The sequence below is a fragment of the Echiichthys vipera genome, assembly GCF_963691815.1.
Source record: "Echiichthys vipera genome assembly, chromosome: 15".
In the NCBI taxonomy this organism is placed as follows: domain Eukaryota; kingdom Metazoa; phylum Chordata; class Actinopteri; order Perciformes; family Trachinidae; genus Echiichthys; species Echiichthys vipera.
This window is the reverse complement of record NC_139840.1, coordinates 11,237,854-11,265,310: the sequence shown is the minus strand read 5'-3', so window position 1 is coordinate 11,265,310 and position 27,457 is coordinate 11,237,854. Positions and strand designations below refer to the sequence as shown.

The following is a 27,457-nucleotide window of genomic DNA, read 5'->3' as shown; positions in this document are numbered from 1 at the left end:
ATTGATTTGGGATTATTGAAAATAATCTCTGTGGCAAACAAAATTTGTGATACTTACATACATATTTAGCAAGATAATCTTCACAATGATCACCACTTGTATTATTTTTGAAGCATAAATGCACTCCTTATTGAAAGCCCTCATCCCGATTTAAACAGTTACAAGTAAATAGTGCATTTGTTGGTGGGGACTACTTTCAGTTGTGAATTGATACACATATTCTTGTGTGCTAGTGTGTATTTAAGGCAGCAGAACTATGTATACAAGATATATAAATCAAAGTCCCCAGGTTCATTGTAATGAAGTCACAAGTCACCCAGTGCAACAGTTTGGCTTGTTGAAGTGTCTTTAATAGTTTTTGGACAACAATTAAGCTCTGTGTCACAGAGGAAGAAGATATATCTGGCTTTAGATACACAGGTATGTAAAGGGTAAATCTTTGATCAAATGACACTCTATTTATAGATTATGAGTGAGAAAAATCATGTTTTTGTCCTTGTAAATGAACTAATGAGTTGTTTTTCTGACACTGATGTTGAAGAAAAACATGCACTTAATGAGTGGCCTTTTGCCAGAGAAGGAGTGCTCAAAATCGGGTTTGTTAAAATAAGGGTTATGGTTGCAGGACTTTGGTTCGAGCCCAAACAGCAGAGCTCGCTCAATATTTTAATGATCACGGCTCCCTGAATGAGGGGCTGTATTTATTTATTGTGCAGGCCAGAGATTTAAGGCTAACCCTTCTTTTTAAATAAGTCTGAGCCCGCAACTTCATGCACACAAATATACACACTTAGATAGCATCTGATGCGTCAGTACTCAAAGGAATGATGGATAGATTTGCTTGATATAACATATGGTGTGGCTTCATGACTGAGCAATTACCTTTGGTGTTGTGTTCACACAAAATATTTGTTTATTTTATAGGGATATATATTTCCTGAAGCCTGTGCATCTTATTAAAGGCTGCATTATGCAGAGCATATCCCTTGAAACCATTATTTCTGCACATATTGCTTTGATACATGCACAGTATTGCTTTGAAGGGAAAAGCTCTCTCCTCTATACATCCCTCGTTCCCTCTCTCCATCTCACTAACTCTTTCCTCTTTCCTTGTTTCTTCAGTGGGGCGTTTGTTGATCGAGTTCAGCTCCCAGAAGACGATGGAGCGAGTGCAGAAAGAAAACCCCAACGTGACGGAGGGAGGCCGCTACACGCCCCCTGATTGTCGGCCTAGATGGAAGGTCTGTTTATATGTATCTCTGCCTTTATTTCACATACTTTCAATAAAGTGTATATACTCAAGCATTTTATCATGGAAGCCATGTAAGAAATTAAAAAGAAAAAAACGAGATGACACAAACTTATGCATGATAAAAATTAAAATACTTGTGAAAAATGATGAAATAGTAAGTCAAAAGTATGAGTAAAATGTATGCGCTAAAATGTCAATTTACAAACAAGTTACTAAGTCATTCTACTCATTTTTATTAGGATCTGTTGTTCCTTTTCCTTAAGAAACAGTGCTTCCATAGAAAGGCAAACCAGAATAGCGTTCTTTTCTCACAGGAAATGTGAGGCACTGTATTTAGTCTTAGTCATATATATTAGTCTAGTTAAGTCTTTATCCTTCAAATTATACTTCACTGAGGTCAGGGTGCTTCCTTTAACAGTAAAGTTGACACTAATCACCCATCACAATGCCCAAATATACAGAAACTAAGGTCAGTTTGCTGTCAGTCTTTACACAGTAAATAACAGTTCAACCTTGGACTGTTTGGAGCTGAGAATGACTCACTTGAAGCAGATAGAAAACTGCCTCACATCTGTCTCAAAGCTGCAATGTCTTAGAGAGCTCCTTCCTTGAGCTGCTTCATTCATAATAAATCAACTTTATGTACACTGTAACATTAACCAGAGGGATTTTTACTAGAGGAATTATTTTCTGGTGCAGAACAGTGACCATAGGATGAAACAAAGCTCATTCAGGGTTCCCACACATCCTGAAAAATGTGGACATTTGGAGACCCTTTTTTTTCCGGTCAGAAACGCATGGAAATTGATTTAAATGACAAGATAGCCTTGAAATAATCTATGTTGTTCTGGGAAATTTGAATTGTATTTAACCACTCACTCACCTACGTAAACCTAGAGAGGGAGATAAAATTGAGGTTAAATGTGTCAATGCTTGGCCTACCAGTAAATTATATGTTTCATCCTGTATTGTCAAGAAGGAACTCCTGGAGAAAAATATTTCCTAAAAAGAATGTTAACCCTGTGATTACTTAAAGACTGAAACACTCTGTGGACATGTGAAATAGAAATACTGTCTTGTAACCGTAAAAGTTTCAGGTTATGCACCTTTATAATTATACTTGTTTTCTTTACCAGCATTCATTTAATTATGCATTTGAACGTATCTCCCACTGATACAAATGGATGGATATGTTTTATAGTACAAACAAATAATGAACCCAACTATCCCTGTTGTTTAGGTGGCCCTTATCATCCCGTTCCGTCACAGAGAAAACCACTTAAAGTACTGGCTCCACTACCTCCACCCAATTCTCAGACGGCAGAAGATTGACTACGGCATCTACATCATCAACCAGGTAGATCGGGCGAGATATGCTGCAGACATACTGTGAAGTAACACCAGCGCTGCAAATGCAAATGCAGACAAATGAACACCTCTCCCCTCACCCCTTCTTTTCCAAGTATGTAGAACTGGTGGCCTTCATGTAACATAAAAAAATCAGTCTCTAGAGTCAGTGTTTGGTTTGTCCTCTCTGAGATACTGTAGAAACATGGCAGTGCAATATGGTTGATGACCCACTCCTTGTGTAGATATGAAGGGCTCACTCTAAGCTAACAAAAGCACAACTGTTCTTAGTTTCACGTGATTCTATGTCATGAATATAAAATCAGATTTCTGCCAATGGATTCCCCTAAATCCTCCACACTGCTCGTTTAACTGTTCTCTGTAAAATATAAGTAGGTCAACGGGTATAAGGCTCTTTCTCTGTCCAACCGTAGCTCAACAAAGTTGACCCCAAACACAAAGATGGAAAAGATTATTTTTTTCTCATTTTTTGTCCCTGATAGCAAGCTAGCTAGCAAGTAAAATATGTTGATGTTATGGCTGTCCATCTTGAGGAGCCTACTGGTACACTCTAATAAAAAATACAGGCATGACAAGTGCCAATTGAAGAATCAATTGTACAGTTATAGTTATAGGATTTCTTAAGTTTGGAGGTCTGGGAGAGGATCGGACACAGCCATGAATTTAGGAATTACTTCTGTAATAGGAAGATAGAGTTTTGTTCATTCTTTGAAACTTAAAATAGAACAAGCAGTTAGTATATCTTTCTGTCATGAGGCCCCTGAATAGATCTACCTGCTCATGTTACGTTGTAAGCCTTGCCCCACCCTCAGGTGTGTCATTCATTAACATGGTGGAAAAAGTTTATTATTGCTCTTTAGACGTCTGTTTCCAGATGTTCAAGCCCCTTAAAGCTTGAATATGCTCTCCCTCTTCTCTCATCCCCAACTGGTACTCATTGACTGTTTCTTCTTCTGACAAAAACCCATCTGCAGTGAAAATCAGCAACATATTTACATCCAGTGCCCTCCGTTCAGCAAAAGCACAAGGAGCTCGATTTTCTAAGCAATGTTATGAGAGTGTGTGTGAGTTTGTCACGCTGCGTTGGGTGAGAGTTCTTCTTCTTCTACATTATGGGTAATGAGCTCTCTTTTCAGTGCTGACTTTCTCGCGCGGCCCTCGCAAAACACCTTGATCATTCCCTCTGTGGAACAGACCTTTGGTTCCACCTGCCCTGCTGTGCTCTGCTCTTGGTACAGCGATGTTCCAGTGTCTTACTATCTCACATTTACATTTATACACACACTCATAGAAACAGACGTATTGTCTCTGAGCGTCTCTCTGTGAATCTTTCTTATTTGAAATGTACTGTAAAGCTGTTCAAGCAGGCGAAACATTCAGAATTTATTTTTAAACCCAACTTTCCCTTTCCTCTCATATCTCTAAGAAAGGGCTTGGCACATCTCTCAATTAACTTTCCATTACTGCTACAGGACTGTATATACTCTCAATTTGGCAGTGTGGCTTGCTGTGTGGTCTGGGCACATGTCAAATAGTTTTAATCTGATTTATGACTGGTTATAAGAATAATAAAAAGGTCCTTATTTAACGTCATTATCAATTCAAATAAAAGTACAGAGAATAAAAGGTAAAAAAAAGTCATTTTACCAAATAGAACAGATTAAATATACAAACATAATAAGACAGAATTTTCTCCTTCTTGTCCCTCTTTCAGAAATTCCAGGAGAGTTTTGTTGACTGTTGGTACAGTAGGTTATCATGTGTTGTTGTTTTATTTCCTACCCACAAGAGTTATATAATGTCATCATAATCATTTACTGTTGACAGCGACGTCACTTCAGATACTGATGTACTCCACTCTGATTTAGTCGTTCGCAGAGGAATACTTTCACATTGTGCTGTGGGGTTGATTTCTGCTTCCACTTTTTCGATGATTTTAAACTGACCCAAAGAACTACTTCACTTCCGCTACAATAATGACTACTGAGAATGCTTCTCCTGAAAACTTTTATAGACGGTTTCCTAAAAGGACTGACTCTGATCAGCAGCTGCTTAAGGGTAAACAAAAAAGAAGGACATCTTAAGGTTATAAATGTTTTTATTCATCAGTTGCTCATCTAATATTATTTATGTATCATTTTGCAATTAGCTCCAGATCTGATCACTGCTGCTGCATGATTTATATTAATATTAGACTTTGCACTAATTCTTCCTCCCAATTAATCTGAAAAGTTACGGAAAATATATAATTTATCCGAAGAAGGTGCAACGTTGATGCCACCTGTAGTGGAGTTTTGATGCTAGTCTTGTTGACAGATGATCAAAATCGGATCAGTTTATTATAGGAGGGGCATGTATTACCTTTGGGTTTGTTTTTTTTGTTGCCTTTTGTTCACTGTTACTTTTTTTCAAGTCCTCAAACCTACCTGGATTTCCTTTAGAGGGTCAGGCAGGACACGAGGATACAAAAACAGACAGTGACGCAGGATGACTACAAATAGGACGGATCAAAGCGACAGAGGTGGGATTTTGATGACAGTAAGTCCTGATGGGCGATTAAACCTTTGCACCTGGCGCCACTTTCTGAGAGGACAGTGGAGAGCACTTTTCTATCGTGCTCGCTCGAGTGTTAAATGAGTGAAAGTCTGGAACCTCTAAACACATTGCCACTGGAAGGGAATGGGGGGGGGGTGATAATCTTCCCCCTTCAAGTCTCATCCTTGCTAGAGATAATGGATGTCATGTCCTAAGAGTCAAGACAGTTGTTTTGTGGAAACAAATATATATATATATATATATATATATATACTGTATATATATATACCTATACACCCCCTAGGGGTGGAACGGATCTGTCCCGTTCGGTACGCATGTCACGGTTCGATACACATGTTTACCGTTCGGTTTATGAAGTGCAACGTGTAGCGTAAGCCTTCATGACCGCTGTCCTCTCTGGCATCCATCTCAGCGCTACCAAATCCCGGCGCACTGGGAGACTTGCTCCAGTTGCTCTGCTACTCGCGCTCTCACTACGCTCTTCATCGTGGGTTTCTGAATCCTCTTGGCAACAGCTCACTAGGCTCCGCTCTGTTGTTGTTCTCAATCGTTTCAGTCTGGTTAAATCTGTGGTTAAATCACCACCGCAATGTCTCTTTCTACTTTAAAAAAAAAAGAAAGGTTGTCACAGAAAATGGCCAGTTCACCAGAGAATGGACAGAGAAGTTTTTGTTTCTGTCACTGTGAAGCCTGTGTTTACTCTGCAGCCATATCTGAGTGTAAAAAGGATGAGTTGAGAAGGCATTTTCAGAAAAATCATGCTACTCTGCATTTATGTTATGTTCATTTGTGTCAGTCCAGTTTTTGATGAATAAACTAATGTTTCATGTGTGCTTGTCAGCCTGATAATAGAAACTAGTTACTGAAATAATCAGATACATGTAGTGGAGTAAAATGTAGAATATTTACACTGATTTGTAGTGGAGTAGAAGTATAAAGTAGCATGTAAATAAAATACTAAAGTAAAGGAGAAGAACCTAGAACTTTACTTTAGTCCAATAATTAATTGAAAACCTCTGGTTAACAGGTTTGTTCATTTAACAAGGATTGTTTTTTTGACAAGCTTGTTGCACTTTGAGGTCTATGACTAATATTTACATTGATAAAATAAAGACAATATACTGTATGTACTCCTATGTCGCTGTATTGTTTTACAGTATCCATTAATGGGATGCTCATATTTTTGCAGCCCCTCATTTTGGATCATTTTCGTCATCCGGCCTCAATTCCAAATTAATTGAATATCCCTGATGTAGCCTATTTCAGTCAGTTCATAGATTGCTGTTTTTTCATATTTTAGTGAAAGAAAACCTATTTTCTTCATTTTTTTTAAAGGTTTGGTAATGTAAAAGTACTTATATTCTTACCTAGAAGGCAAACAATTGTTTACCTTTTTGCCAAATAAATATGTGAACGTGTAAATGCAGCAATGTCTCTCCTACTGTTTCAAAATCTCACTTCACTTTAATTTAAGATAGTTACAGTAATCCCTAAGCAAGTTGCCTCATTATTTCAGTTTTTGCATGATTGCATGACATGTCCTTAAGAATATCTGATTAAAAATAATGTAATTACTAGGCTATATATCTGATACATGGTATTTTTAGATAGTTCCAGCCCTAATATCCCCCCATCATAACTTCAAACTGCCTGTGGCCTGGCCAGCTTACAGGCAAAATCCAGCTGTGCAATATATTTTATTAAAACAGGAGCCACTGAAGAGGAATGCTCTTCATATAATAATGAATATTTATAATGATGATTGTCCCTTCGGTGTCTTGAGATCTAATGAGATCTAAAACATGAAACTCATTTTTCAACTTCGAAACACAGATTTCCCAACCCAAGGTTCACTTACTACCTTCTTTCTGGGCTTTCAACAATATCTTCTGCTATTTATGGTATCTTCTATCTCTTTCCCAACCCCCTTCTCTGTTTAAAAATGTTTTCATCTTTGAACAGAGAAACATACGCAACAATCCTTGCTGTCATATGACAAAAGTTTTAAACTTAGGTGAAGAAGGTTATGGGATATGGTTGAGAGCTCCAGGAAAAGCTAGTACTGTAAGTAAACCCCAAATTTAAAATCTTTTAAAAACATAACTTCAAACCTATCCCAGATCTTAAATAAGGCAGCTTTAGGGCTGCAAGTAATTTCTTCTTAACACGTTAATCAATTGAATGTTTGCTAGAATTAATGGAAAGAAATAGTGATAAATGCATGTAGCTATTTCCCAGAGCCCGATGTGTTATCTTCAAATGTCTTGTTTTGTCCGAACAACTGCCCGTATCCCAAAGACATTAATTTATTATCACTCAAGACAAAGAAAAGCTTTTAATCCTCACATTTGAGCTTAAAGGAGATGCAATTGTTTGGCATGTTTGCTTAAAACGTAAATTAAATTATTATTCGATAAGCCAAATAGCTGACCATTAATCTTCTGTCTGTTTGCCACAAACTGCTTGTCATTTACTATCAAAACCACTGAACATCACTTCAGGTTGAAGGCAGGTCTTTCTGCTTGCTGCACCATCCCGATGCCCTTGCTTTGTCTCAACAGGACATCTTTAAGCAGCTATCATCTCTCTCTGCAAACGGGTGTCGCGGTGAGGTACTGGGAGTAGGCGTTGCCAAGGGATCATGTGAAAAGTTGTGTAGCAACCTTGCTGTTCTGCCCTGCTGCTCTGTGTCCTCTCTTCCTGCTGTGGACCGGGTGCCAATGTTTGTTTTGTTGGCCACCAACTCATCACGTGAACTGGAGAAAAGCCCGGAGAGAGAGAGAGGCAGAAAGAGGGGCAAAACAAACATAAAAGCAGGTGAGAAAGAGAGAAACAGGGAGGGGTGTGAGTGACAGAAGTGATAAAGAAAGAAGAGCCATCTGCTGTTATGATATTTATGGGAGCTTAAGATCGACCCAAAGCTGGATATCATTATTGATTTATAAGGTCTAATACTCTGCGGCTATAGAGGAAGCATACAAGGCAACAGTCCCATAATAATCTGCCTTTTATTGTTTATTACGTCTGCATTGGTGGAAGAAGTTCATAGATCGTTTCCTGAAGAAACAGTACCCGCACAACAAAATAAAAATGCTCTATTACAAGTTAAACTAAAGCAGTATTATCAGAAAAATATACTTAGTAAAAAGTATTAGTTCTGCTGTACAATTATGACATTGTTAGATTGTCAATACTCATGCTTTAATTTTCAAACAGCTCTGATTCTAGCTTGGAAATGCCTCTTTGATATAGGCCTGTGAATGTTCTCAGTCCCAGCCTGGTCAGATATGTACATGAACTGGTGAAGCCTCTTGGATGAGAGGTGAAACGTCTTCCCTAGAAAAAAAGTCCAGTTGCTTTTGACTGAAATTGCTTTGGGGACCTCTTTGATATAACTAATTACTCATAGACATCTGAAACATGCCAAATGCCTTCAACACTGCTTTTTTGTAAGAAGTCAAAAGACCAAAATGTTTGGAGTTACAGCTCCAGTGTCAGTCTATTGCCATATTTTCATCTCAGGATTTTCCACTGTAGCCAATTCAATTGTAAATTCAAAGAAAAAATATAAATGGAAATGTTTGAAGTTGTGAGCAACACAAGTCTAGTACTGATCGATTGACGAAGTTTCATTTAAAAACAACATTTTTAATAATATTTATATTGACAACGGGACAGTTTGATATATAAAAGACTGCAAAATCCAGGCACCAACATAAAATATTTATTCGCTGGTACTCTTAAACTGATAGACAGAGCAAAGCCTAGTTAAGTTGTGCCAGATCTTAAGGTATTTCTCTCTTTCAGTCTCCATCTCTCTCTCTTTCACTTTTTAACCACCACTCTAGCTCATGCATGGCTAATTCACTCTATCTTATACTTACAGAAATTAAAAATGTAACAAAAAAGGAAAGAGAGGGGAGTTTTTGTGCGCTTGACTATGGAATAGGTTATTGATCTGATGAACAACACTTCTGTTTCTTTCCTCCTCCTTGCCCCCTCTGCAACTTTAACGTTATGTTTCAGTGCTTGTTGGAGCATTGTTACTATCGTGTTAAGGGACTGTATAGGAAAAGAATGTGCTTCACATTTGCACTGTACTCTTAGACCCCATCAAGTCCCAAGAGCAAAGTACTTGATGTGATTGCTCTAGCCTGTGCTGTGATGAATTATGGATTTAGATGTGAACTCCTTTCACTATCCTCTCCTAAAAGTAACTAAATCTGGGGTCTGCATGGTTTAAGGTCCATTAATAACAGTTGATCGTAGTGAAAAAAAAAGCTGTGCGACCCAAAACTCCTTAAATGATAATGTGACTTTTTGAACCTTTAAAAACAAGTAAACCTTATGCCGGATGAAGCATTATTGTCTGTATGTATGAATTAATATAGTTATTATTTTGTGTCGGGCATACAGCCATGTCCAAAATGAAAGACAACCGATTCAAACATATTTCACAATCAAATCGTACATCCTACATCGTATTTTTGAATCTGAAAACCTCAAATGCCAGGTGAAGAATAGTTGTTAGTATTTAGCACATGCTGCTTCATTATTTTTAGATTAAAATCCCACTGAAAAATATGTTACACTTTAGCAGCTGATCGACCACCATAATAATTGATATATCACAGAAGACGTGCCACACACATTTGACAAGCCCAGTATAGACAAGCACGTGGACATGCATCTTTGTAAAGTGCTGATGCTTCTTGCAATAAAAATGCAAAACATTAGCTGCGTGTTTACTTGGATAAAGTGTATAGATATAGTGTATAATTTGAGGCATGGCGCAACAACAAATCGACATTTCAGCATTTTGGTGATGCATAATTTAACGCGCCTTTCATCCTCGGCCTCCCTTTCAATCAAGCGTACATTAACAGTGAGCTGCTCAGACAGTGAGAGAAAACACAAATACAGTCCCCACTCACACACTATACCACCGCGTAATACAATTTGTGAGGCTGTTATTTTACTCTACAGACTTTTTTCTCACTTTTGTACTTAGATAAAGTTCTGAACAACTTTATGTTGACCCAAATGTGCAACAGAAGCTGCAGCAAGCATACACAATAAATACACAACACTCCACATAGACCCCAGAGTAAACAGTACAAGATGTACAAACATAAAATGTGGAGGAACTGACTAAAAACCAACATTTCGAGTATGGAAGAGCTTTTCTAAGGCAGGTTTCTCATGCCATAAAGGCACACACTTGGTACGGTGAATGTAAATATGCACACTGATGCAACATCAGCAAGAGATACATGTAAATGTACTAATCAACTTCTGTGTCTTCATCATCTGCAGGATTAGTATGTTGGTGCTTCATCCTAGGAGCGAAGATCCCTCTGAGGATGATGCTAGGCTCTGTAAATACCAACTATTCTTAATTAAAGCTATTTTTTTAACTCAGACATTATGAAAAAAAAAACCTGCCGTCAGCTCACGGATCAGAAAAACAGATGAAAGAGATGCTTCATGAGAGATTAAAGATGTAGGGAAGTGTTGTTCTTTTTCTTATATGCAATTCTGTGTTGTTTTCATGTGATTTAAGGAGTCTCTGTCAAGTCCCAGCTGCATCATTTTATATTTGATAAATCAATAGAGATCAAGAACATGTAATTACAGCCCCTTGGCTCAATTTTTGATACGTTTGATATTTTTAAGAGCTTCTGGGTTTTGGGGGCTACCACAAACTTTGCATCAAAATCTAATAGCTGTGAATTAATCTCTCATTTATACTGTGTTTGTGTGTGAATGTTTGAGGGTGTGGGTCATTTTTTCACCTTAATAACGTGTTGTTGGGGTTTTCGGCCCCTCAAACTTTTCAGTCACGCTCTTTTCCTTTTTCTTCACCTCCACTCAGACCCACAGTGTTGTGATCTTTGGAAAGCGACCCTTCACAAGAGTAAAGTTCTCTCGTGCTGTCAGCCTGAAAAGAGCTTTATGAAACCTTCTAAACACCTTGACAACCCTTCGTTAAAATGGCCTGGAAATGTCACTCTGTTTCAAACCCATTCCTTCCTTGTTGCCCCCCACCCCCTACCCCGAGCGCTAAACCTCCAATCTCACACTGAAGATTTTTTTGCCGTAGCTCTGCTCTGTTGCACACTGATTTGACAGAAAAGGCCAAACAAATATATTTTTGTCTACTTCTTGCTTGTAAAGGTTATGAGAGAAGGTCAATTATAAACCGACTCCCTTGCTTTAAAGCTTGTCTGTGTAACTCTCAGAAAACCCTTGTTATTAGCGACACCGGTGGGCGCTAGATAACTGTAGCCAGCATCCTGTTGCCCACTCCGGCATGCACACACACTCCGTAGCCGTGAGCAAATACCGGCTAAAACAGTGAGACTGAACATAATTGACCGGCATCTTGGTATGATGATGTACAACTAATTGCAATCGTATTTACAATAATGCTAGCTTGCTTTCTGCAAATCACTTGATTAGCCGACGGCAAGCAACCTAACGTTAGCAAGCTAACTTTAACTTCCTGGAAATTCTCCATTTGGTTTAGATAAGGGTGGGCATGAGGGGACATGACCAAATTACGCACTGCATGACCCAGGTTTCTTAATTTGAACAACTGAGTAGCTTGTTTTTCCTTGAATTGGTCTGATGATTCTGCATCAGTCCTCACCGACAGGAGTTCCAGAATCTGTTCATGTCTCTAGTCATTGTCATAGCCGTCTTTGGAGCTGTTTGATGTCCGCTCAGACTGACTTGGACGTTTGCGTCTGCGTGAAAGGGGCTTTAGACTTGATAAATCTACGTCAGAGCCACAAAAGAAAGTATCTAACTGTTTTCATGAACTGAGTAAGCTGATTACTCAACATGACGACCATGTCTACCAGGAATGTGTAGCCCATATTTGATTGTTGTACTGAAGTGCCTTCTAGCATCAATCTAATGATGCTAGATTGTTTTGCAGTAAAAGTTGAGCAAGATTTAAAAAAATTGTTGACGACCCTTTTGTTTTTTGACAGAATCCTTAACATTGTCACCCACGCTGCTTTAACACAGATGCCTCATTGAAATGAATGAGGAAGCTGCATGTTTCTAATGCGGTCCTGATGTCTGTCTGAATACGTCCTGATATTTAAAAGCTTTTTTTTTTGTTTCAGTATGCTTTTAACAATAACATCCTGCATAAATCTGTCTTGCCATGCTATGTTTTATGTACTTTATATAACAACTCAATTTCCTGAGTGTGTGCCATCTCTATAAAGGATTTAAATGATACTGTTATTATCGGGGAGACATGAGTGCCAATCTGATTTTAGTGTGGGCACAGAAAATCAATATTAATGCGGAGGGGGAATGTAATAATGGCTAGACACAGTGTGGGTATGACACATGCTAAGCTCAGGTAGGTGACCTTAGATAAGCAGATATAACTGAACAGCTATATATTACAAAAGATACGGACTTTCTAAACAAGCATCTGTTTTATCTCTCCACATTTATAGTCCCCTCTCTGTTTTATTCTGCCCTGCCTGTGCATCTCATTCTTTTGCTGACTTCTGGCAAGAAAAAGAGAAGATGCACTGAAGGTAGGCTATAATAATCGCAGCAGTACTAGAGATTACAAGCGGAAACAAGATCATTGTGTAAAAAAAAGAAAATACTGCGGTGAGCCTTTAAGCCCCAAGGTGGAATGGAATGGAATGGGAAAAAAATAGTGTTAGTTGTAATTGTTGAGAAAATTGCTCCAAAATGCTTCCAATTTATTGTGGTTTCCTCCTAATGGCTGCTATGTGATTCCGAAGCAAGATGGGGATAAGTGAGATATACTGTAACTTTCAATCCTCTCTGTTATTAGGGTGGCAATTTGTTTTCTAACCTATGTCAGCACTGTCGCTTCTCATGTGTGTGTGTGTGTGTGTGTGTGTGTGTGTGTGTGTGTGTGTGTGTGTGTGTGTGTGTGTGTGTGTGTGTGTGTGTGTGTGTGTGTGTGTGTGTGTGTGTGTGTGTGTGTGTGTGTGTGTGTGTGTGTGTGTGTGTGTGTGTGTGTGTGTGTGTTCCCAGTTCTTCAGCACATTCAGTTCTGCTAACCACAGCATTTCATCTGTGTGATAGTGTTGTGCTTTGCTGTCAGATAAGGCTTATAAGTACACAGCAGAAACATAAGCGAGTGCAATTTGTCCCCGGATGCATTAGTACCAATCACATGTGATGAATTTTTTTTTTCTAAATCTTGATGGAAGTCTCCCTTGTCTACAGAGGAATATATTTAATCGTATATTACACAAACACAAATGTGTGTCTGAGTCAGATCATATAATAATGAGATAATCTCTAAATATTAGGATATCTTGCGTTAATCCCTGTACAGGCCTCCTCCCTCATCTCCGTCCCCTTGTTACCTCAATAGAATTCTGTTTCTATGAGATGTTATGTTTTCTAACAATGCAGTCTAATATCGGAAGAACCCGGAAGTCAATCAAGCCAAACTGCTTATGATTAAGATTTTGATAAATGTTTCAAGTAATTTAGTTTACACTGAATCTAAACATATTGCTTACAAGCTGAGATAAATGAGGCAGTTTATTTTTGTTTTTCAAATGTTATGAAGGCATCAATTTGTCGAAGAATATTGTAACTGTATTGATCTCTACTCTCCAATTGTACCAGAGCTTGGGTATTATGTCTCAAACAGGGCAGAAAAATATCCGAGATGATGGGGACAACAGGTAAAAAAATAAATATTGTGATTTTTTTACCTGCCGTTGTAGTCTGCAGAACCTAGCAGCTTTGTAGTAGTGAAAGGTTATGCAAACTTGAACAACTGGTTTGAAAGACAAGTGATGCAGCATGAAAATAGGGAGGGTGAATTAGAATAGAGGGCATTATAGATCCCACACTAAAATAATATCATCTTCAAATCCTAAGGGCCATATCAGATTCAACAATGACATGTAACTGTAACACCCACAGGAATACAGTTAAGGAAGTATGTTTAATGTTATATTGTTTAGTGTGATTTACATGTGTCCCAACCACATTCTCCAAACTGCTTCAGAATAACCTTGAAACCTTTATGAATATCTTTACAAAACTGCAGAAAGAAGCTGCAGTTATAATGGTCAAGAATTGTGGGAAAATGTTCTAAGATATTTGATAAGTGCACTTAATGTTTCTTGTCTTCACATTTTTTGGTAAAATTGGATGATGAAGAAGTACAAAAGCAATAACGGGATGCCCTCAAATTAAAGAAAACTTTAATTTAACCTATTCCTTCCATTTCCATAGTAATTACAGCCCTACAACGTTGTGCCATTTTCTTTCAAATTCCCTCTTGCATTGGTTTCCAAAAAACAGTAGACTCACTGCATTAATCAGACCTCATAATAGGCTGTTAGCCAAGCACAAACTAGCGTAGGCTGGCCAGACAAATGCACTGTATTTTTTTAATTTATTTTTATAAATGTCAGTGGCAATTTTAATTCCAGGAAACTGTTGCTTTAATGACTTCGAAAATGTATGTCGTACTCTGTAATTTACTTCCATATGTAAAACATTCATCTGTCTGCTTGGACAGCAGCCTGAACACCATCATTCTTTTCTCAGACTCATCCATTATTTTTATGTACCAGTACTCCTTATTTTGTATTACGGCTTATAGACTGCCAAACCTCGCTATGTGCATAGGAGGTTAACACACTTCCAATGAAGGTTGAGAACAGCTGTTGGCCAACAGTGAACCACACTGTGACTGTAAAAACAGTAGAACACATTTAATGTGATGCCAATTGGGAGAAAGGTGAGTTAACAAGAACTTTGTTGGGAAAGAGTCTACTTGGCCACACACTAATTAACCGGTGACTTTTTAGTGAACCCACAGGCTGCTGGATAATCCTTATTGTCAACTACTGCAGTATAAAATCACTGGGTTTCAAATGGAATAGGAATGTGCCTGTGCTGCACATAGCCTATATACTTAACTCATGTTTTTTTACTCCTTTTCTGACACAGTTTGGAGTACAATTTCTTCCACTTCTTCATACTGGCTATTAAGGTTGTCAAAAGTGCCGACGTTTGAGACGATACAATCTCTGTTAACAACAAAGCATACAGCGAGCATAACTTTACCAGTAGCCTGCAGCTGCACTTTTGTGTGCTGTGGTATCGAAAGAGGAATTGAGTATCGTTTTTTTTTTTTTTTGCTTTAAATTTAAAATTCTGGCATCCTGACAACCTTAATGACTATGCAGTGTTAATCGTAAGAAATAGGGAAACACTTTTAGAATTAGCAAAATGTATTTTCTAAAGCAGAGTCTTTGAGGGTCTGCTCACACTGTCCTCCCGGACCACGACCCGGACTTTAGGGTACTTGTCCCCCCTCCCTCTCCCCCCCGCGCCCCAGCCCCGTTTGTACTCACACTGCCAGGGCCTCGGCCAATACTTCTTGCTGTCCATACGTCATCACGCCGTAACACGTCACACGCATTGATCGCGTGTGTGTGGCTTTGTTTACAAATCTTTCCATAGACCTCGGAGTTTTTGTGCGTCTTGTCGACTGTTTTTGAATATTTTCATCCGACCAAATCTGCAGTAAACACTCCACCTCCGCACCACACCAACGTGAACCTTTCACCGCCATTGTTGTTGTTGTTAAATGTCCGCGCATGGTCCGTCCTTCTATTTACATGTCCGAACAGGCGGACATAACGCTACTGCCGTAGGGCTCGTGCTCGTGCTCGTACACGTGCGCACGCTCGTGCTCGTACATGTGCAAACGGCTCCACTAAAGCCCACCTCTTTCAAGCGGGCCGTGGACGGTCCGCTGGCCGCAGTTGAGCGCGGAGCAGCTGCACTCACACGGCTTAAAGGTACTAGACTTTAGCTGAAAAACCGGTTTTGGCCGCGGCCAAAAGGACAGTGTGATCACGCCCTAAGTCAATGATTTCTGTCCCCACAAACATACACATAATATGCATGCATACACACACCGTAAAGGCCACAGACCACTGACATTTGACTCACCAATTGGAAATAGTAAAGTGAAGGTATGACAGGGCTGGTAAAGATTAAGTAAGGGAACCTCTCTGTCACAATTTCATTCTCATATTACAGGCGGAAATGTAATGTTCCCTGATGTATGAAAAAACACATAAAACACCCCTGTATACAAACAACAAAAGCTCTTTTGTGTTTGTGTGCGTTTGGCCAAGTGTGGATTGGTGGGAGGGTGTTTATTTCAGCAAGGTGCAGCAATTTGAGAGAGTTTGTCTGTTGCTAAGGAAGCAGGCATTCAACCCTGACTACTAAGTAATAGGCTAGTGTATCTCTGTCTAGCTCTTCCTCCTGCCTGCCTGTCTTTGATTTGTCTATCCCCATTGCCTGTTTCCCTCTTTCTGTATATTTCTCTCCCTGTTTCCCATCCTTCGTCCCCTCATCTTTACCCTCACTCTCCCAACACCTGGTATCTCCCAGAGAGAGTGTGGTGGCTGCTGATGACTCAGGGGAATGGGTGTGTGTGTGTGTCGGAGGGGAGGTAATTCAGAGAATCATGGCCATTCTCCCTCGTCCTCCCGAATGATGGATTACCAGGCCGATGATAGGCCTCACAGAGCCAGAAGAACCACCTTACTGAGTCTATAAAATTAGGTTTCTAACAAGCTTTTCAACAAAGAGAAATAGCATAAGGATCTATATAAGCCTACGCTCTAGTGTCGTGTTAGCAGAATTTTTTGAATAGTTGACGAACAAATGTAATAGATTTATCTTTCAACCATGAACCTTTTTTTCTGGTTGTAACACTGTGGTCAGCATAACCCTTGGTCACAAAGGTCCTGAGTTTTGATTACCACTGGGACCACCTGCACCTGAAATAACTGGAACAGAACTCTGTCACTGGAAAAAAAACTCAGCTAGCTCCTGAGTTGTATTGTTTATTCTTACTACCAAGTAAGAACCATACAATCATTTACATTTAAACATGTAAAAGTCAGTGCGATGTATATACTGTTGGAACAGGTCAATGGGGATCAAGTCCTGGAGGCAGTGTGATTTTTGAGAGGTTTAATGATGATGATGATGAAGCTGTTTAAGGCCCTCATATACAGTACTGCTCTATTGTATTTGTATGTGTCTTGTATTGCTTTGTTTCAGCAGTTTTCATTTCTTGTCGAGTTCTGAGTGTTGTGTTTTAATGTGTGTACCTATCTTTGAGTTGTGTAGTACATCTCGTTGAGTTGTGTTGTACTGTCTCCTACACATTCAAACTAGCTCAGGCTATAAATGCCGTGGTGTGTGGCATTGGTTTATGCTACATACATCTAAACATTAGATAAATAAACATACTCTGACATGCACATGGATGGGCGGACAGAGGTCACACACACACACACACACACACACACACACACACACATACACACACACACACACACACACACACACACACACACACACACACACACACACACACACACACACACACACACACACACACACACACACACACACACAGTAGATCGGGTGCTTGTTCCTGTGTATGTGTTCATACAAGCACTGTCAGCACATTTACAGTCCACACCGTGTTAACATTTTGGGCTGTCTGCGGAACATGGGCAGATTTATGTGCCACAGGTGCATTCCCATTTTCTGCAGACTTCCAAATCAACAACAATAGTCAGACAATAATTAAATACCCATCATGGAAATGCAAATGAAAAAAGTAATTACAGACGAGTTAAGAAATATAATTGTCATATTGCACACAAAACCACTGAATATTTAAGACTTAATGTGGCCCGTTATGTGAAATAATTCTGTTTCTCACAACAAATCCACCGCAACTAATCTAAGTGAGATTCAATAACTCTGTGATCCGACTCAGGATAATAGTCTGTTCCCAGCACTTCTCCTAGCCATGATCAGATCAGTGATTGAAGATTTTTAATGAGGCTTCACTCTAACACATTCACATTATCCTTTCAGAAATATATACATTAATATGAATGTGTTGGTCATGAATAGCTTCACTTTTGAGATTAAACAATGAAGAATCATAAGAGATTATAAGATCATCTGACATCTTTTTCCATCTTTCAGAGGAAATCATTTATATAACTTTTACTTTTTAGACAAGTGTTCTAGTGTTGTCCCTCCGAGACTCACTAAAATGTGCCAAAAAACATTACTGACTCAGTTTAACACTATATTCAGAGATGGTTTAGCTATTTAAAAGCAAATTTGATGTTTACTCTTTTTTAAATGGACCATGGTGAGATATTGAGATACATGAATAATCTTGTTCAGGGAGGAAAGTTTTATATTGCATAACATTTCAGTGTTTGCTGAAGATTTAAGGATGGATTTGCATTTAAGGACACCTTTATAATTTTCTTAGCTCATAATATTTAGAAACATATGTGAGGAGGAAAAAACAGCAGTAAAATTGAGACCGAGATGACACATTTAAAGTTAATTAAGAGAAAGACTGCTTCATGGTGCCTTACAGTATTCCCATTTCCCTGAGCTATCAGTGCCATGTACTGTACATTTCTCTGAAAGGTCTTTATTTGCAGTAAATGTGCACTGGGGAGAAGGAGGTCACAGGCTGTGTTAGCCTGCTCAGTGGGATATTGCCATTTTCCTCCACCATCCCTTTTTTTTAATTTCCCCCCACACACACACACACACATCATATCTATGACCTTTAAACGTTGCAGAATGGAGGGCAGCTTCTGTTGGGGTTTAATTATAAACTGACCCGAGGTCACATCATATCACCGAGGGCCCTTGCATATTATTCAAGGATTTAAGACCAATGACGCCCTGTTGCCGGGCTACTGCGAGCAGACAGATGATGAAGCAGAGCAGCACAAAAAAAAGGGGGAAGAGAGCTATTTATCAAAAGTGCTTTATATCAGACCAGTACAATAAATATGATACTGTGGTATTTTGATTTCAAACCTGTGCCCAACATTGAGACTCACTGACGTTCTCAGCATGTGGCGAGAAAGAAGGTTCTTCAACAATGATGAACTAATTCACTTTAATCCTCTTATGATCGAACCAATTCTGATCCTCTAAATCCAAAACAAAGATATTAAATCAAATCCATTATAATCCACTGTAGAAGACCTTCTGCAAACGAAACATCAGTTTCTGTTTAAAAAGGGGTTTCAACTTAGTTTTTGATTAAATTTCTTCCGGAGATTGTTTTTCATTAGAATTTCTCAGTTGCAGCTGATGGAATATTTAATAACAGTTTTCAGAGGTGTCTCGAAAACACTTTGTACCATCCACTCCACTCTCTGCTCGAGTGCAATTAAACTGAGCAGGAATTCTCAGTCATTAATATATGGATTAAAGTAGTGAGTAGTACTTCCATAGATGAAATTGATCCCTCCTGATATCATATCCTTAGTCTGCAACAGATGACACATGTACTTGACCAAAGTGGGTCACATCTCTCTTTTAAAGTGTAACGTGGAAGTGATTATGGTCTTCCTGTCTCCAGAGTTACGTGGTTAAAAACCCAGGCTGTATACAAAACTGCCTACGAGCAATACATACTGATTTCGGCAAAATGTGTTGTGTGTATTATGTAGTATGCAAACAAAAAAATAAAACAAATGTCCAGTGATTCACTTCTGATAACTATTAATACAAGAATTAAACAGCAGCTTTCAAATATTGTTAAATCCTCCTGCTTGGTCATTTATCTAAAAAATTTGCTCCAGCATTTTCAGCCTTTAGAATGTCCACAAAGATAGCGTCTGCTGGGGACGCTGGCGCCTGCCTGGGACGTTGCCGTCTGCCGGGCGTCCAGTCACTCTGACAGAGTGTAGCCTGGAGCTCTCTCAAGAGACCAGTCTCGTAGGAAAGAGGCTTTTATTTTTCTGTTGACAGATGGTTTGTTTAAACCTCACGACACAAATGTCCATTATAACAGCAACAGGAACCAGTGGTTATCTGCCTTTTTCGAAAAGGATCCACAGCCCCTTGCAGGGTAACAAGCTCACCAGCCGGCAGCCACGCTCACAGACCGGCTACAGAGCAGCTAGGTCAAATGTTCATCCAACATTCATTCATCTACAGCTTACAGCATGGATGTCCAATCCTGCTCCTGGAGGGCCACTGCCCTGCATGTTTAAGGTCTCTCTCTGCTCCAACACACATGATTATAATGATTTGCTTGTTATCAAGCAGCTGAAGCCCGTCACAGGTTTGATAATCGTTAGACTCAAGTGCTTGAGTACGGAGAAACCTAAAACATGCAGGGCAGTGGCTCTCCAGGAGCAGGATTGGAAACCTCTGGTTTATAGGCAAATTATTTTATACTCCTTGAAACCTATGCCCCCAAATTTGCAAGACTGCTGAATGAAATTTTACCATCTTGGCTTCCATGCAGTGGATGTTCCAGTCCTGAAATCAAGTAGTTCACTTATTATATGCTCCTTGGTTCTGTAAGTGAAGATAGATACTGTTGGATGTAAGCTAGTTAGCTGGGCATGCTAACATTAGCAGCTAGAGCATATAAACACATTGTTTAATCCTTTACTTATAATCTAGTTCTTGTGTTTCTGGTTTTGGTAAGAAAAAAAAGTGACCACCCTCCAAACCCGTATATAGGGAACACCTACATATACCTAAAACTATGTTCTCTGTGCTCTGTGCTGCTTTGAGACAAGTAAATAATTAAAGAGGGATATTCTGTTAATTAGTTAATTATGCACATTCAGATATGGTATAGTCATCAGTCTAGTTATTTCGAAATTATTTTGCCATCAATGAGTATAACCCCCTCTGTGCACATTTTTGAACATATTGAGACAAGAGCAGGCAGATGGTCGCAAACTAATTTCTCATGGCATCCTGATCACATTCCAAGTCTCCAACACCACTGGGACCAGTGCTCTAATTTCCTACATAGAGCTTGATAACATGAAATTCCTCAACAACTTACCAGGTGTAAATCTGGAACACATAGAGGCAACTGACCTTAATGACATGCTTGTGAATTATTAATTGAGTCACATTTGGTGCATTTACATATCAAACTGAGAGCACAGGAATGTATACAGTAGCTGGATGATGAGAAACATGCTCATATTTTTCAAACAGAGCTTTTATTATTGATTGCTTTAAACATTTTGACAGGCTTTGTTTTTTTAGTTGGATTTTAGCTATGTAGAAAAACATTGAGTAACTATTCTAGCACTCTACTGACTGACTACTGAGTGTGTTCAGTGATGTGCTTATACAGACGGGGGAGGCGGGGGTTAGCAAGAAATACTAAAGTGTCTTGACGGTCTTCAGCATCATCAGATTGTCTTTGCACCATAAAAAGTGTATTAATGTTAAACGACTGCTAATATTTTCGCTTCAAATGCCTTTCAATCTCAAGTTCCTGGAATTTCAGTCCCAGTGTGTGCCCTGGCTGTAAGACAGGAAATTTGGGACTTATTTTCAAAGTCTACTACCAACAGGAAATAGCTGACATTTTTCTTAGAATAACCTTTAGACAAATGGCCCTCACTATCTCAAAGCGGTGACTTAGTCCTATTTGGCTTATCATATAGAGAGGGTATAATGAGGAGAGCAGATAGGCGGAAGCTTAAGGAGCCAGGGTGTGAGCTGTGATAATGGTTGGTCACTGAGGATAGCAAAATGCAGCACATTTACACTAAGGTTTTGCTTTACCATTGGGCCAAGAAGGGTATGTGTTGGGCCCTGTTTTAAGCAATATATCCGATATAGATGACTGCAGATTTTGATGAAATATGGTGAAGAGTTAAGTCGTTGGCCAAGGAGGGAAGGAAGGTGTTACCAAAATGATTTATTGCTAAGAGATTTACTGTACAAAATTAAATAAGTAGTAGAGCACTTTGAGAGTGCAAACCTCTGCCAAGGTGTTTCCTATCTCACAGTGTTGATGCAGTGGGAATTTTCCCAGACAGGATCAAATTTTTCCCATTATTCAGACACCACATGAATGCAGCACAAATACCCTATGTTCCAATGTTAACAAAAGGTCAAATTAATTTGTGTACCTGCACTGTGATTGGGATCCTCTCCAAACTCAAATGGTCCACCCTTCCACCAACTTTCATGAAAATCAATTCTGCGGAAAGACAAACAAACATTCAGACAGAGCTAAAAACCCAAGGTAACAGGTAAAAACAGCAGTAGCAACAACAACAACTACAGTTCAAATGCATTTACATTTACTGTTTTTTAATGAACCAATTCAGAGGATTAATGTGGAGTATTTAAAATACACGTGCACTCTCTAAATGCTCCCTACCTCATTCATTCATTCCTCATTCCCTACTGTACCTCCTTTTTTTCATTCTCCCTTCCCCTCCTAGTACTTTCCCACAGACCTCAATAAGCTTTCCTCTTCTTTCCTGCATGGATAACATTTTCTTCCACCACAGCCTCCACCACTGGGTCGGTAAACTGGCGTTGACAGCTGGAGCTCCAACTCCAACCGAAGCACTTGACTGAACAATCCTCCAGGAGGGTTTCAGCCGCCAAATGCAACCGCCAGCGAAAACAATTTTGTCATCTCAGGAGGAGCTGTAGTTGAAATACAAGACATTACAGTACCGTCACTCTCTGAGTGCTCTTCGAACAGATCAGATCAAAAGGGGGCACTCCCTCTGGAGCAGTAGCACATCAGTCCAAGACAGAGGAGATGCACTCGCCCGTCAAGGGCTGAAATACGTCCATCCCTGCTGCTGTACAGTGTGGAACAGTTGTACGAAGTGGTTTAAGGTTCAGCAGACATATTTGAGATTAACCACTCCAGTGGGTTTATTATCTTTCCATGAGTGAAGGTGAAGCTTACACACCAACCTACGCTGCTGCCAACATGCTTGATGACTTTTCTCTGCCTTATTCCATTCATACCTGCACCTGTGTAACATAGTCCAAGACAAAAGCCCTGCTATGATTACTTTTTTGTTGAGACAGTGGCGGAGAGGTACTGATGAATGACATAGTTAGGTTGATCAAATTTATTTACTCTTACTCAATATTTTGCTCATGCAGTTTGCAGTTATTTGTTTATTTGTTCTCTTTTGGTTAATCATTCATCACAACAACATGTCTTTCATAATAGCATTTAGTCTTCAAACAATCAGAGAAAGACTGATTGTTATAATAGCCTTTGATATTGTACTGTTTAACTCCTGTGAGTGTCTTTTTGTCAGAACATTACATTGTATGTGTGCTGCATTTTATGCATCAATTATCAGTCTCTCATTATAGACTTTGTAATTAAGCCTCAGCGCTCCAGTGCTGGACAAAATGATACTGACGAGCATTTTGTTCCTATGTAATTATGTTCCGTAGAGTGTGTTTACCTTCAAAAACCCAGGGAAGTTCAGAAAGTAAAAACTTTATCTGCAGTGAGATATAGTTTTGCCATATTCTCTAATTAGCACGCAAACATAATGATGCATTTGCATTGTATTCATAAAGCTGCACGTACATCGCTGTCTGTTTTATAAATTGCAATCATTGTGAAACAGGGCGCACATGCACAGGCCTCATTCCCATCCTCACAGTTCACTAAATAACCTGTTTGCATATTTATACTTGTGCGGACTCCACCACTCATTAGACCTGTCAGTGGCACATCTCTGTCATCATCATTTAACATCAGAAAGTAATTGATGGTTAAATTGAAGAGCTCATCTTGAAACTTTATCAAGTGCTTCACATTTCAGGATGGAAAGAAAAGATCATTGACACAGGGGAATGGTGGCTCAAAAAATTAAGTGTATAAATGTGCCTCTGACTGAAGTTTTCCAAAACGCTGTGAAGATATATAACCTGCAGCTATCTCTAGAGAACTGATGGTACGCCTCGGTCAGAAGTATGCATGAGGCACAGCTATCCTCTAACCTGACTCTTGCCGATGTCAATCAGGAAAAGAGAGAAAACATATTTTCCAACCGATAAAACATCTACGTAAGCTACGTCTTTTAGGAGCCGCTATTGTTGTTTTAAAAGAGCAGTCATCCCCCTCAACTGCCATGAGTTTAGTTTATAGAAATTGATCACAATTCAAATTATAATTTACCACTTCAGTACATATGAATGATCTGCATAGTAATGTGTAATACCACATGATCATAAATATCACATATATATGTATATATATATATATATGACATTATATGCAACACTTTGGCTTGAAATTTGTAGCAATTTGCATGTTTATTTCAACACATTCAAAAACATCTTGATTGATTCTCTTGTCCAACTCTCCTTTTCAAACTCTGCATCACTACCCGCACAGCTCTCAGTTGAGTGTGTTTTAGTCCTGTTTGAAAAGCAATGTCTTTTATCCTCAGTGTTGCCTTTCAACCAGCAAACTGTCTCTTTGAAGAGTAGCTGTCCTCCTCCCGCTTCCTCCTTGAGCATCCTCGAGCATCTGTCTTCCAGTGTGGAAACATCTTTGAGAAAATGTGGTCAATATTATGTGATCACTAGGACTAAATGCTCTTATGAACCGTACTCACTCGAGTGGTTATTTGCATTTCACGTCATGCGGAGTAAGTAATTTGCTCTCTTATCTTTATCTTTGATCACCTGACAATAATAAAATTTGATTTCCTCATCCACATCATTTAGCTGTTGCATGCTCTCCCTCTCTCTCTCTCTCTCTCTCTCTCTCTCTCTCTCTCTCTCTCTCTCTCTCTCTCTCTCTCTCTCTCTCTCTCTCTCTCTCTCTCTCGCTCTCTCTCTCGCTCTCTCTCTCGCTCTCTCTCTCTCTCTGTATATAAGGGGTAGAAGAAAAATGTCAGGTTTCATTGAGCATGTGAAAAGGGGAAAATCTGTTGCACTGACTGCTTATTAAGTGTTGAGTTTAAACTGTAGTGGGGTGTTTTGACATGGGAAGTGTGAGTCTGCATACTTAAGTGCATTAACGTACTTCAAAGGGAGCTGAGTGCAACTACATTTCGTCATGTGTATATACATGATGTTGAGAAAGTGAGAGGATTACAATTAATCAACCATATAAATATTCCTATTGCTGAGAGAAACCAATGTAGGTTTAAGACTGATGCCTGAATGACACGTTTTAATGACAGGTATGATTGCATACATTAGTAGGCTGCTTACATGAAACTAGTCTGTTGTAGCTTTTAACATGCATTAGAAAATATTCCCCCGTCATTTGAGATTTGAAATGTCTGCTCAGTTTTGCAGAACAATATGTGTTAAAAAAGAAACCTGTTCAGTGGAGACGTATTGAGTTAAAACACGTTTTGGTATCGCTGTGTTTAGACTCTCAAGTTGCATCAATAGAGACCTGCTATTATCTAAAAGTATCCTCATGAACAAGTCCCAAGCTTTATGTCAGGTACAAATTAAACAGCTTAATGAAAGTTTTTAGTGCTGCCAGCGATATTCATTTTAGTCTTGCTCTCTCTTCTCGTGTTGTCGTTGGAACAATTGTTTATAGCGGTGGTGATCCATTTCCTGGTTTCTGGGGGCAATACTGTATCTTATGGATGAACCATAGCAGGAGTGTTAAAAACTGCTTTACTAAAGTGTCAAAATGTTCAGGGCCTAAACCGATGGATTTGTGTTAAACTGAGGAATCAGATTCCAATAAATGTAGCTTCTACTGTGTGACACACAGTTAAAGAGTTTTGAGCTGAAACTGCTCCCACTGTGCAATGTGACGTCGGAGTGATGTATTTTCTATGTCATTTTTGAACGTCCAATTTTGGGCCACTGAAAGGGTTGTTTTGTCAGAGTTTACCAAACGTCTTTAACCTTAATGTTTAGGTTTCCGTGTAGATGTCATATGCCAGACTGAACAGCCATGGGCCAGTCCTCCTCGTTTACTGTTTTTTAAAATCCCTGTAATGTCACAACACTACAAATTGTGGGTAATTCCCTCAGGCAAAGTCTAAAGAAATGCAGACTTACAGAAAGTGTTCAAAAAGGGCTCAAAATGCCTGGTAGAGAGCCCTTACGATCATAATGATCTGACAGTGGGCCAGCCCAAAGCCCTCACTGACTTACTGTGAACGTGCCTCAAAGTCTGAGGGTGGAGATTGGGATTCAACCATGGTATGCTGTTACTTTAGGACTTATTTTCACTGCATCATTACTCTTAATACACACACACACACACACACACATACACACACACACACATACACTAACCACAAAAATGCACCATGAATGCTGTGCAATAAACTGACTGACCACATTCTGCCCTGTGAGGCTCAATCCTCGCAGTGTTCAGTCTGAAAACTCCTTATCTCCACTCTGTCTCCAATCTTAGCTCTGTACTTGGCTATGGCAAGGGCAAACCTCGGGCATATTACTTTATTAGATGACAGAACAACATGCTTCCATCCGGTTATGAGTCAAAGGATGTGGCCTGTGAACAAAACACACATCACAAATAGAATATTCTTCTCCTCTGACTCCTTTTTATGTGGACAAAGTTTCACAGTAAATCTAATAAACACATAAAACCCGGCTTGGTGATTTCTGATGATCACAGTGATTTTTTTTGCCCCCACCCCCCAGGATGAATTTTAATAACTTTGATCCTATCACTTTTCATCTAGCGCAATCATGATGCGAAAATGTCAGTTATTCCAACTCTAGGATTTTGGTTTATGACCAAATATATGCAAGACTAAAGACAACCTCAACACACAGCTGTGGGCGGCTGTGGCTCAGGAGGTAGAGCTGTCGGGGGGTGATGGCTGTGCCTTTGTTTTTTGAATGTGCATGAATTTATCTGATGAGCAGGTGGCAACTTGTATTATAGCCGTGACCACCAGTGTTTGAATGTATGTGTGAATGGGGCCTTCCAATCATTAAAGTGTAAGCATTCTCATTTTAAGCATGTTAGCTCAAAGCCTAAGGTGTCTAGCCTCACAGAGCTGCTAGTGTGGCCTTTACACACCGAGTGTGACACTGAGTATAGATTGATATACAGTTATTACTTGGTTTTGATTATGGTTTAAGTCAATTTTACATTGTATTTTATTGAGGCTTCTGTTTGTGTTAACAGCATTAAACATATATTACACATATATTTTGTGTATTCAAAAAACAAAGGTTTTTGTTCCCTGGAAGTTTTGGTATCGGTAGCAAAAGGGATTGATTTGAATTGTCACTGGCACTGAAATCATTTCAAGCAGAACCCGGCTCTAACAAAGTGCATTTAAGATTTTAAAAAATGAAAGATGGCAACAAAGACTACTTAATAGAGCTTGCTTGTATCTCCAAGAGTTAGCATAGAAGCCAAGAAAGTACAGCTAGCAG

At 39.2% G+C, this 27,457-nt stretch overlaps 1 protein-coding gene across 1 annotated transcript in view; it reads left to right on the top strand.

Moving 5' to 3' along the window:
- Positions 1 to 27,457, top strand: part of b4galt2 (UDP-Gal:betaGlcNAc beta 1,4- galactosyltransferase, polypeptide 2) — a gene marked incomplete at both ends in the record, with an annotated part of 132,850 nt that overhangs the window by 54,040 nt on the left and 51,353 nt on the right. Inside the window, 2 exons of the mRNA XM_083927896.1 lie at positions 1,123 to 1,241; positions 2,493 to 2,609. Of these exons, the coding sequence (XP_083784022.1) occupies positions 1,123 to 1,241; positions 2,493 to 2,609 (236 nt within the window). The remainder of the gene's footprint in view (positions 1 to 1,122; positions 1,242 to 2,492; positions 2,610 to 27,457) is intronic.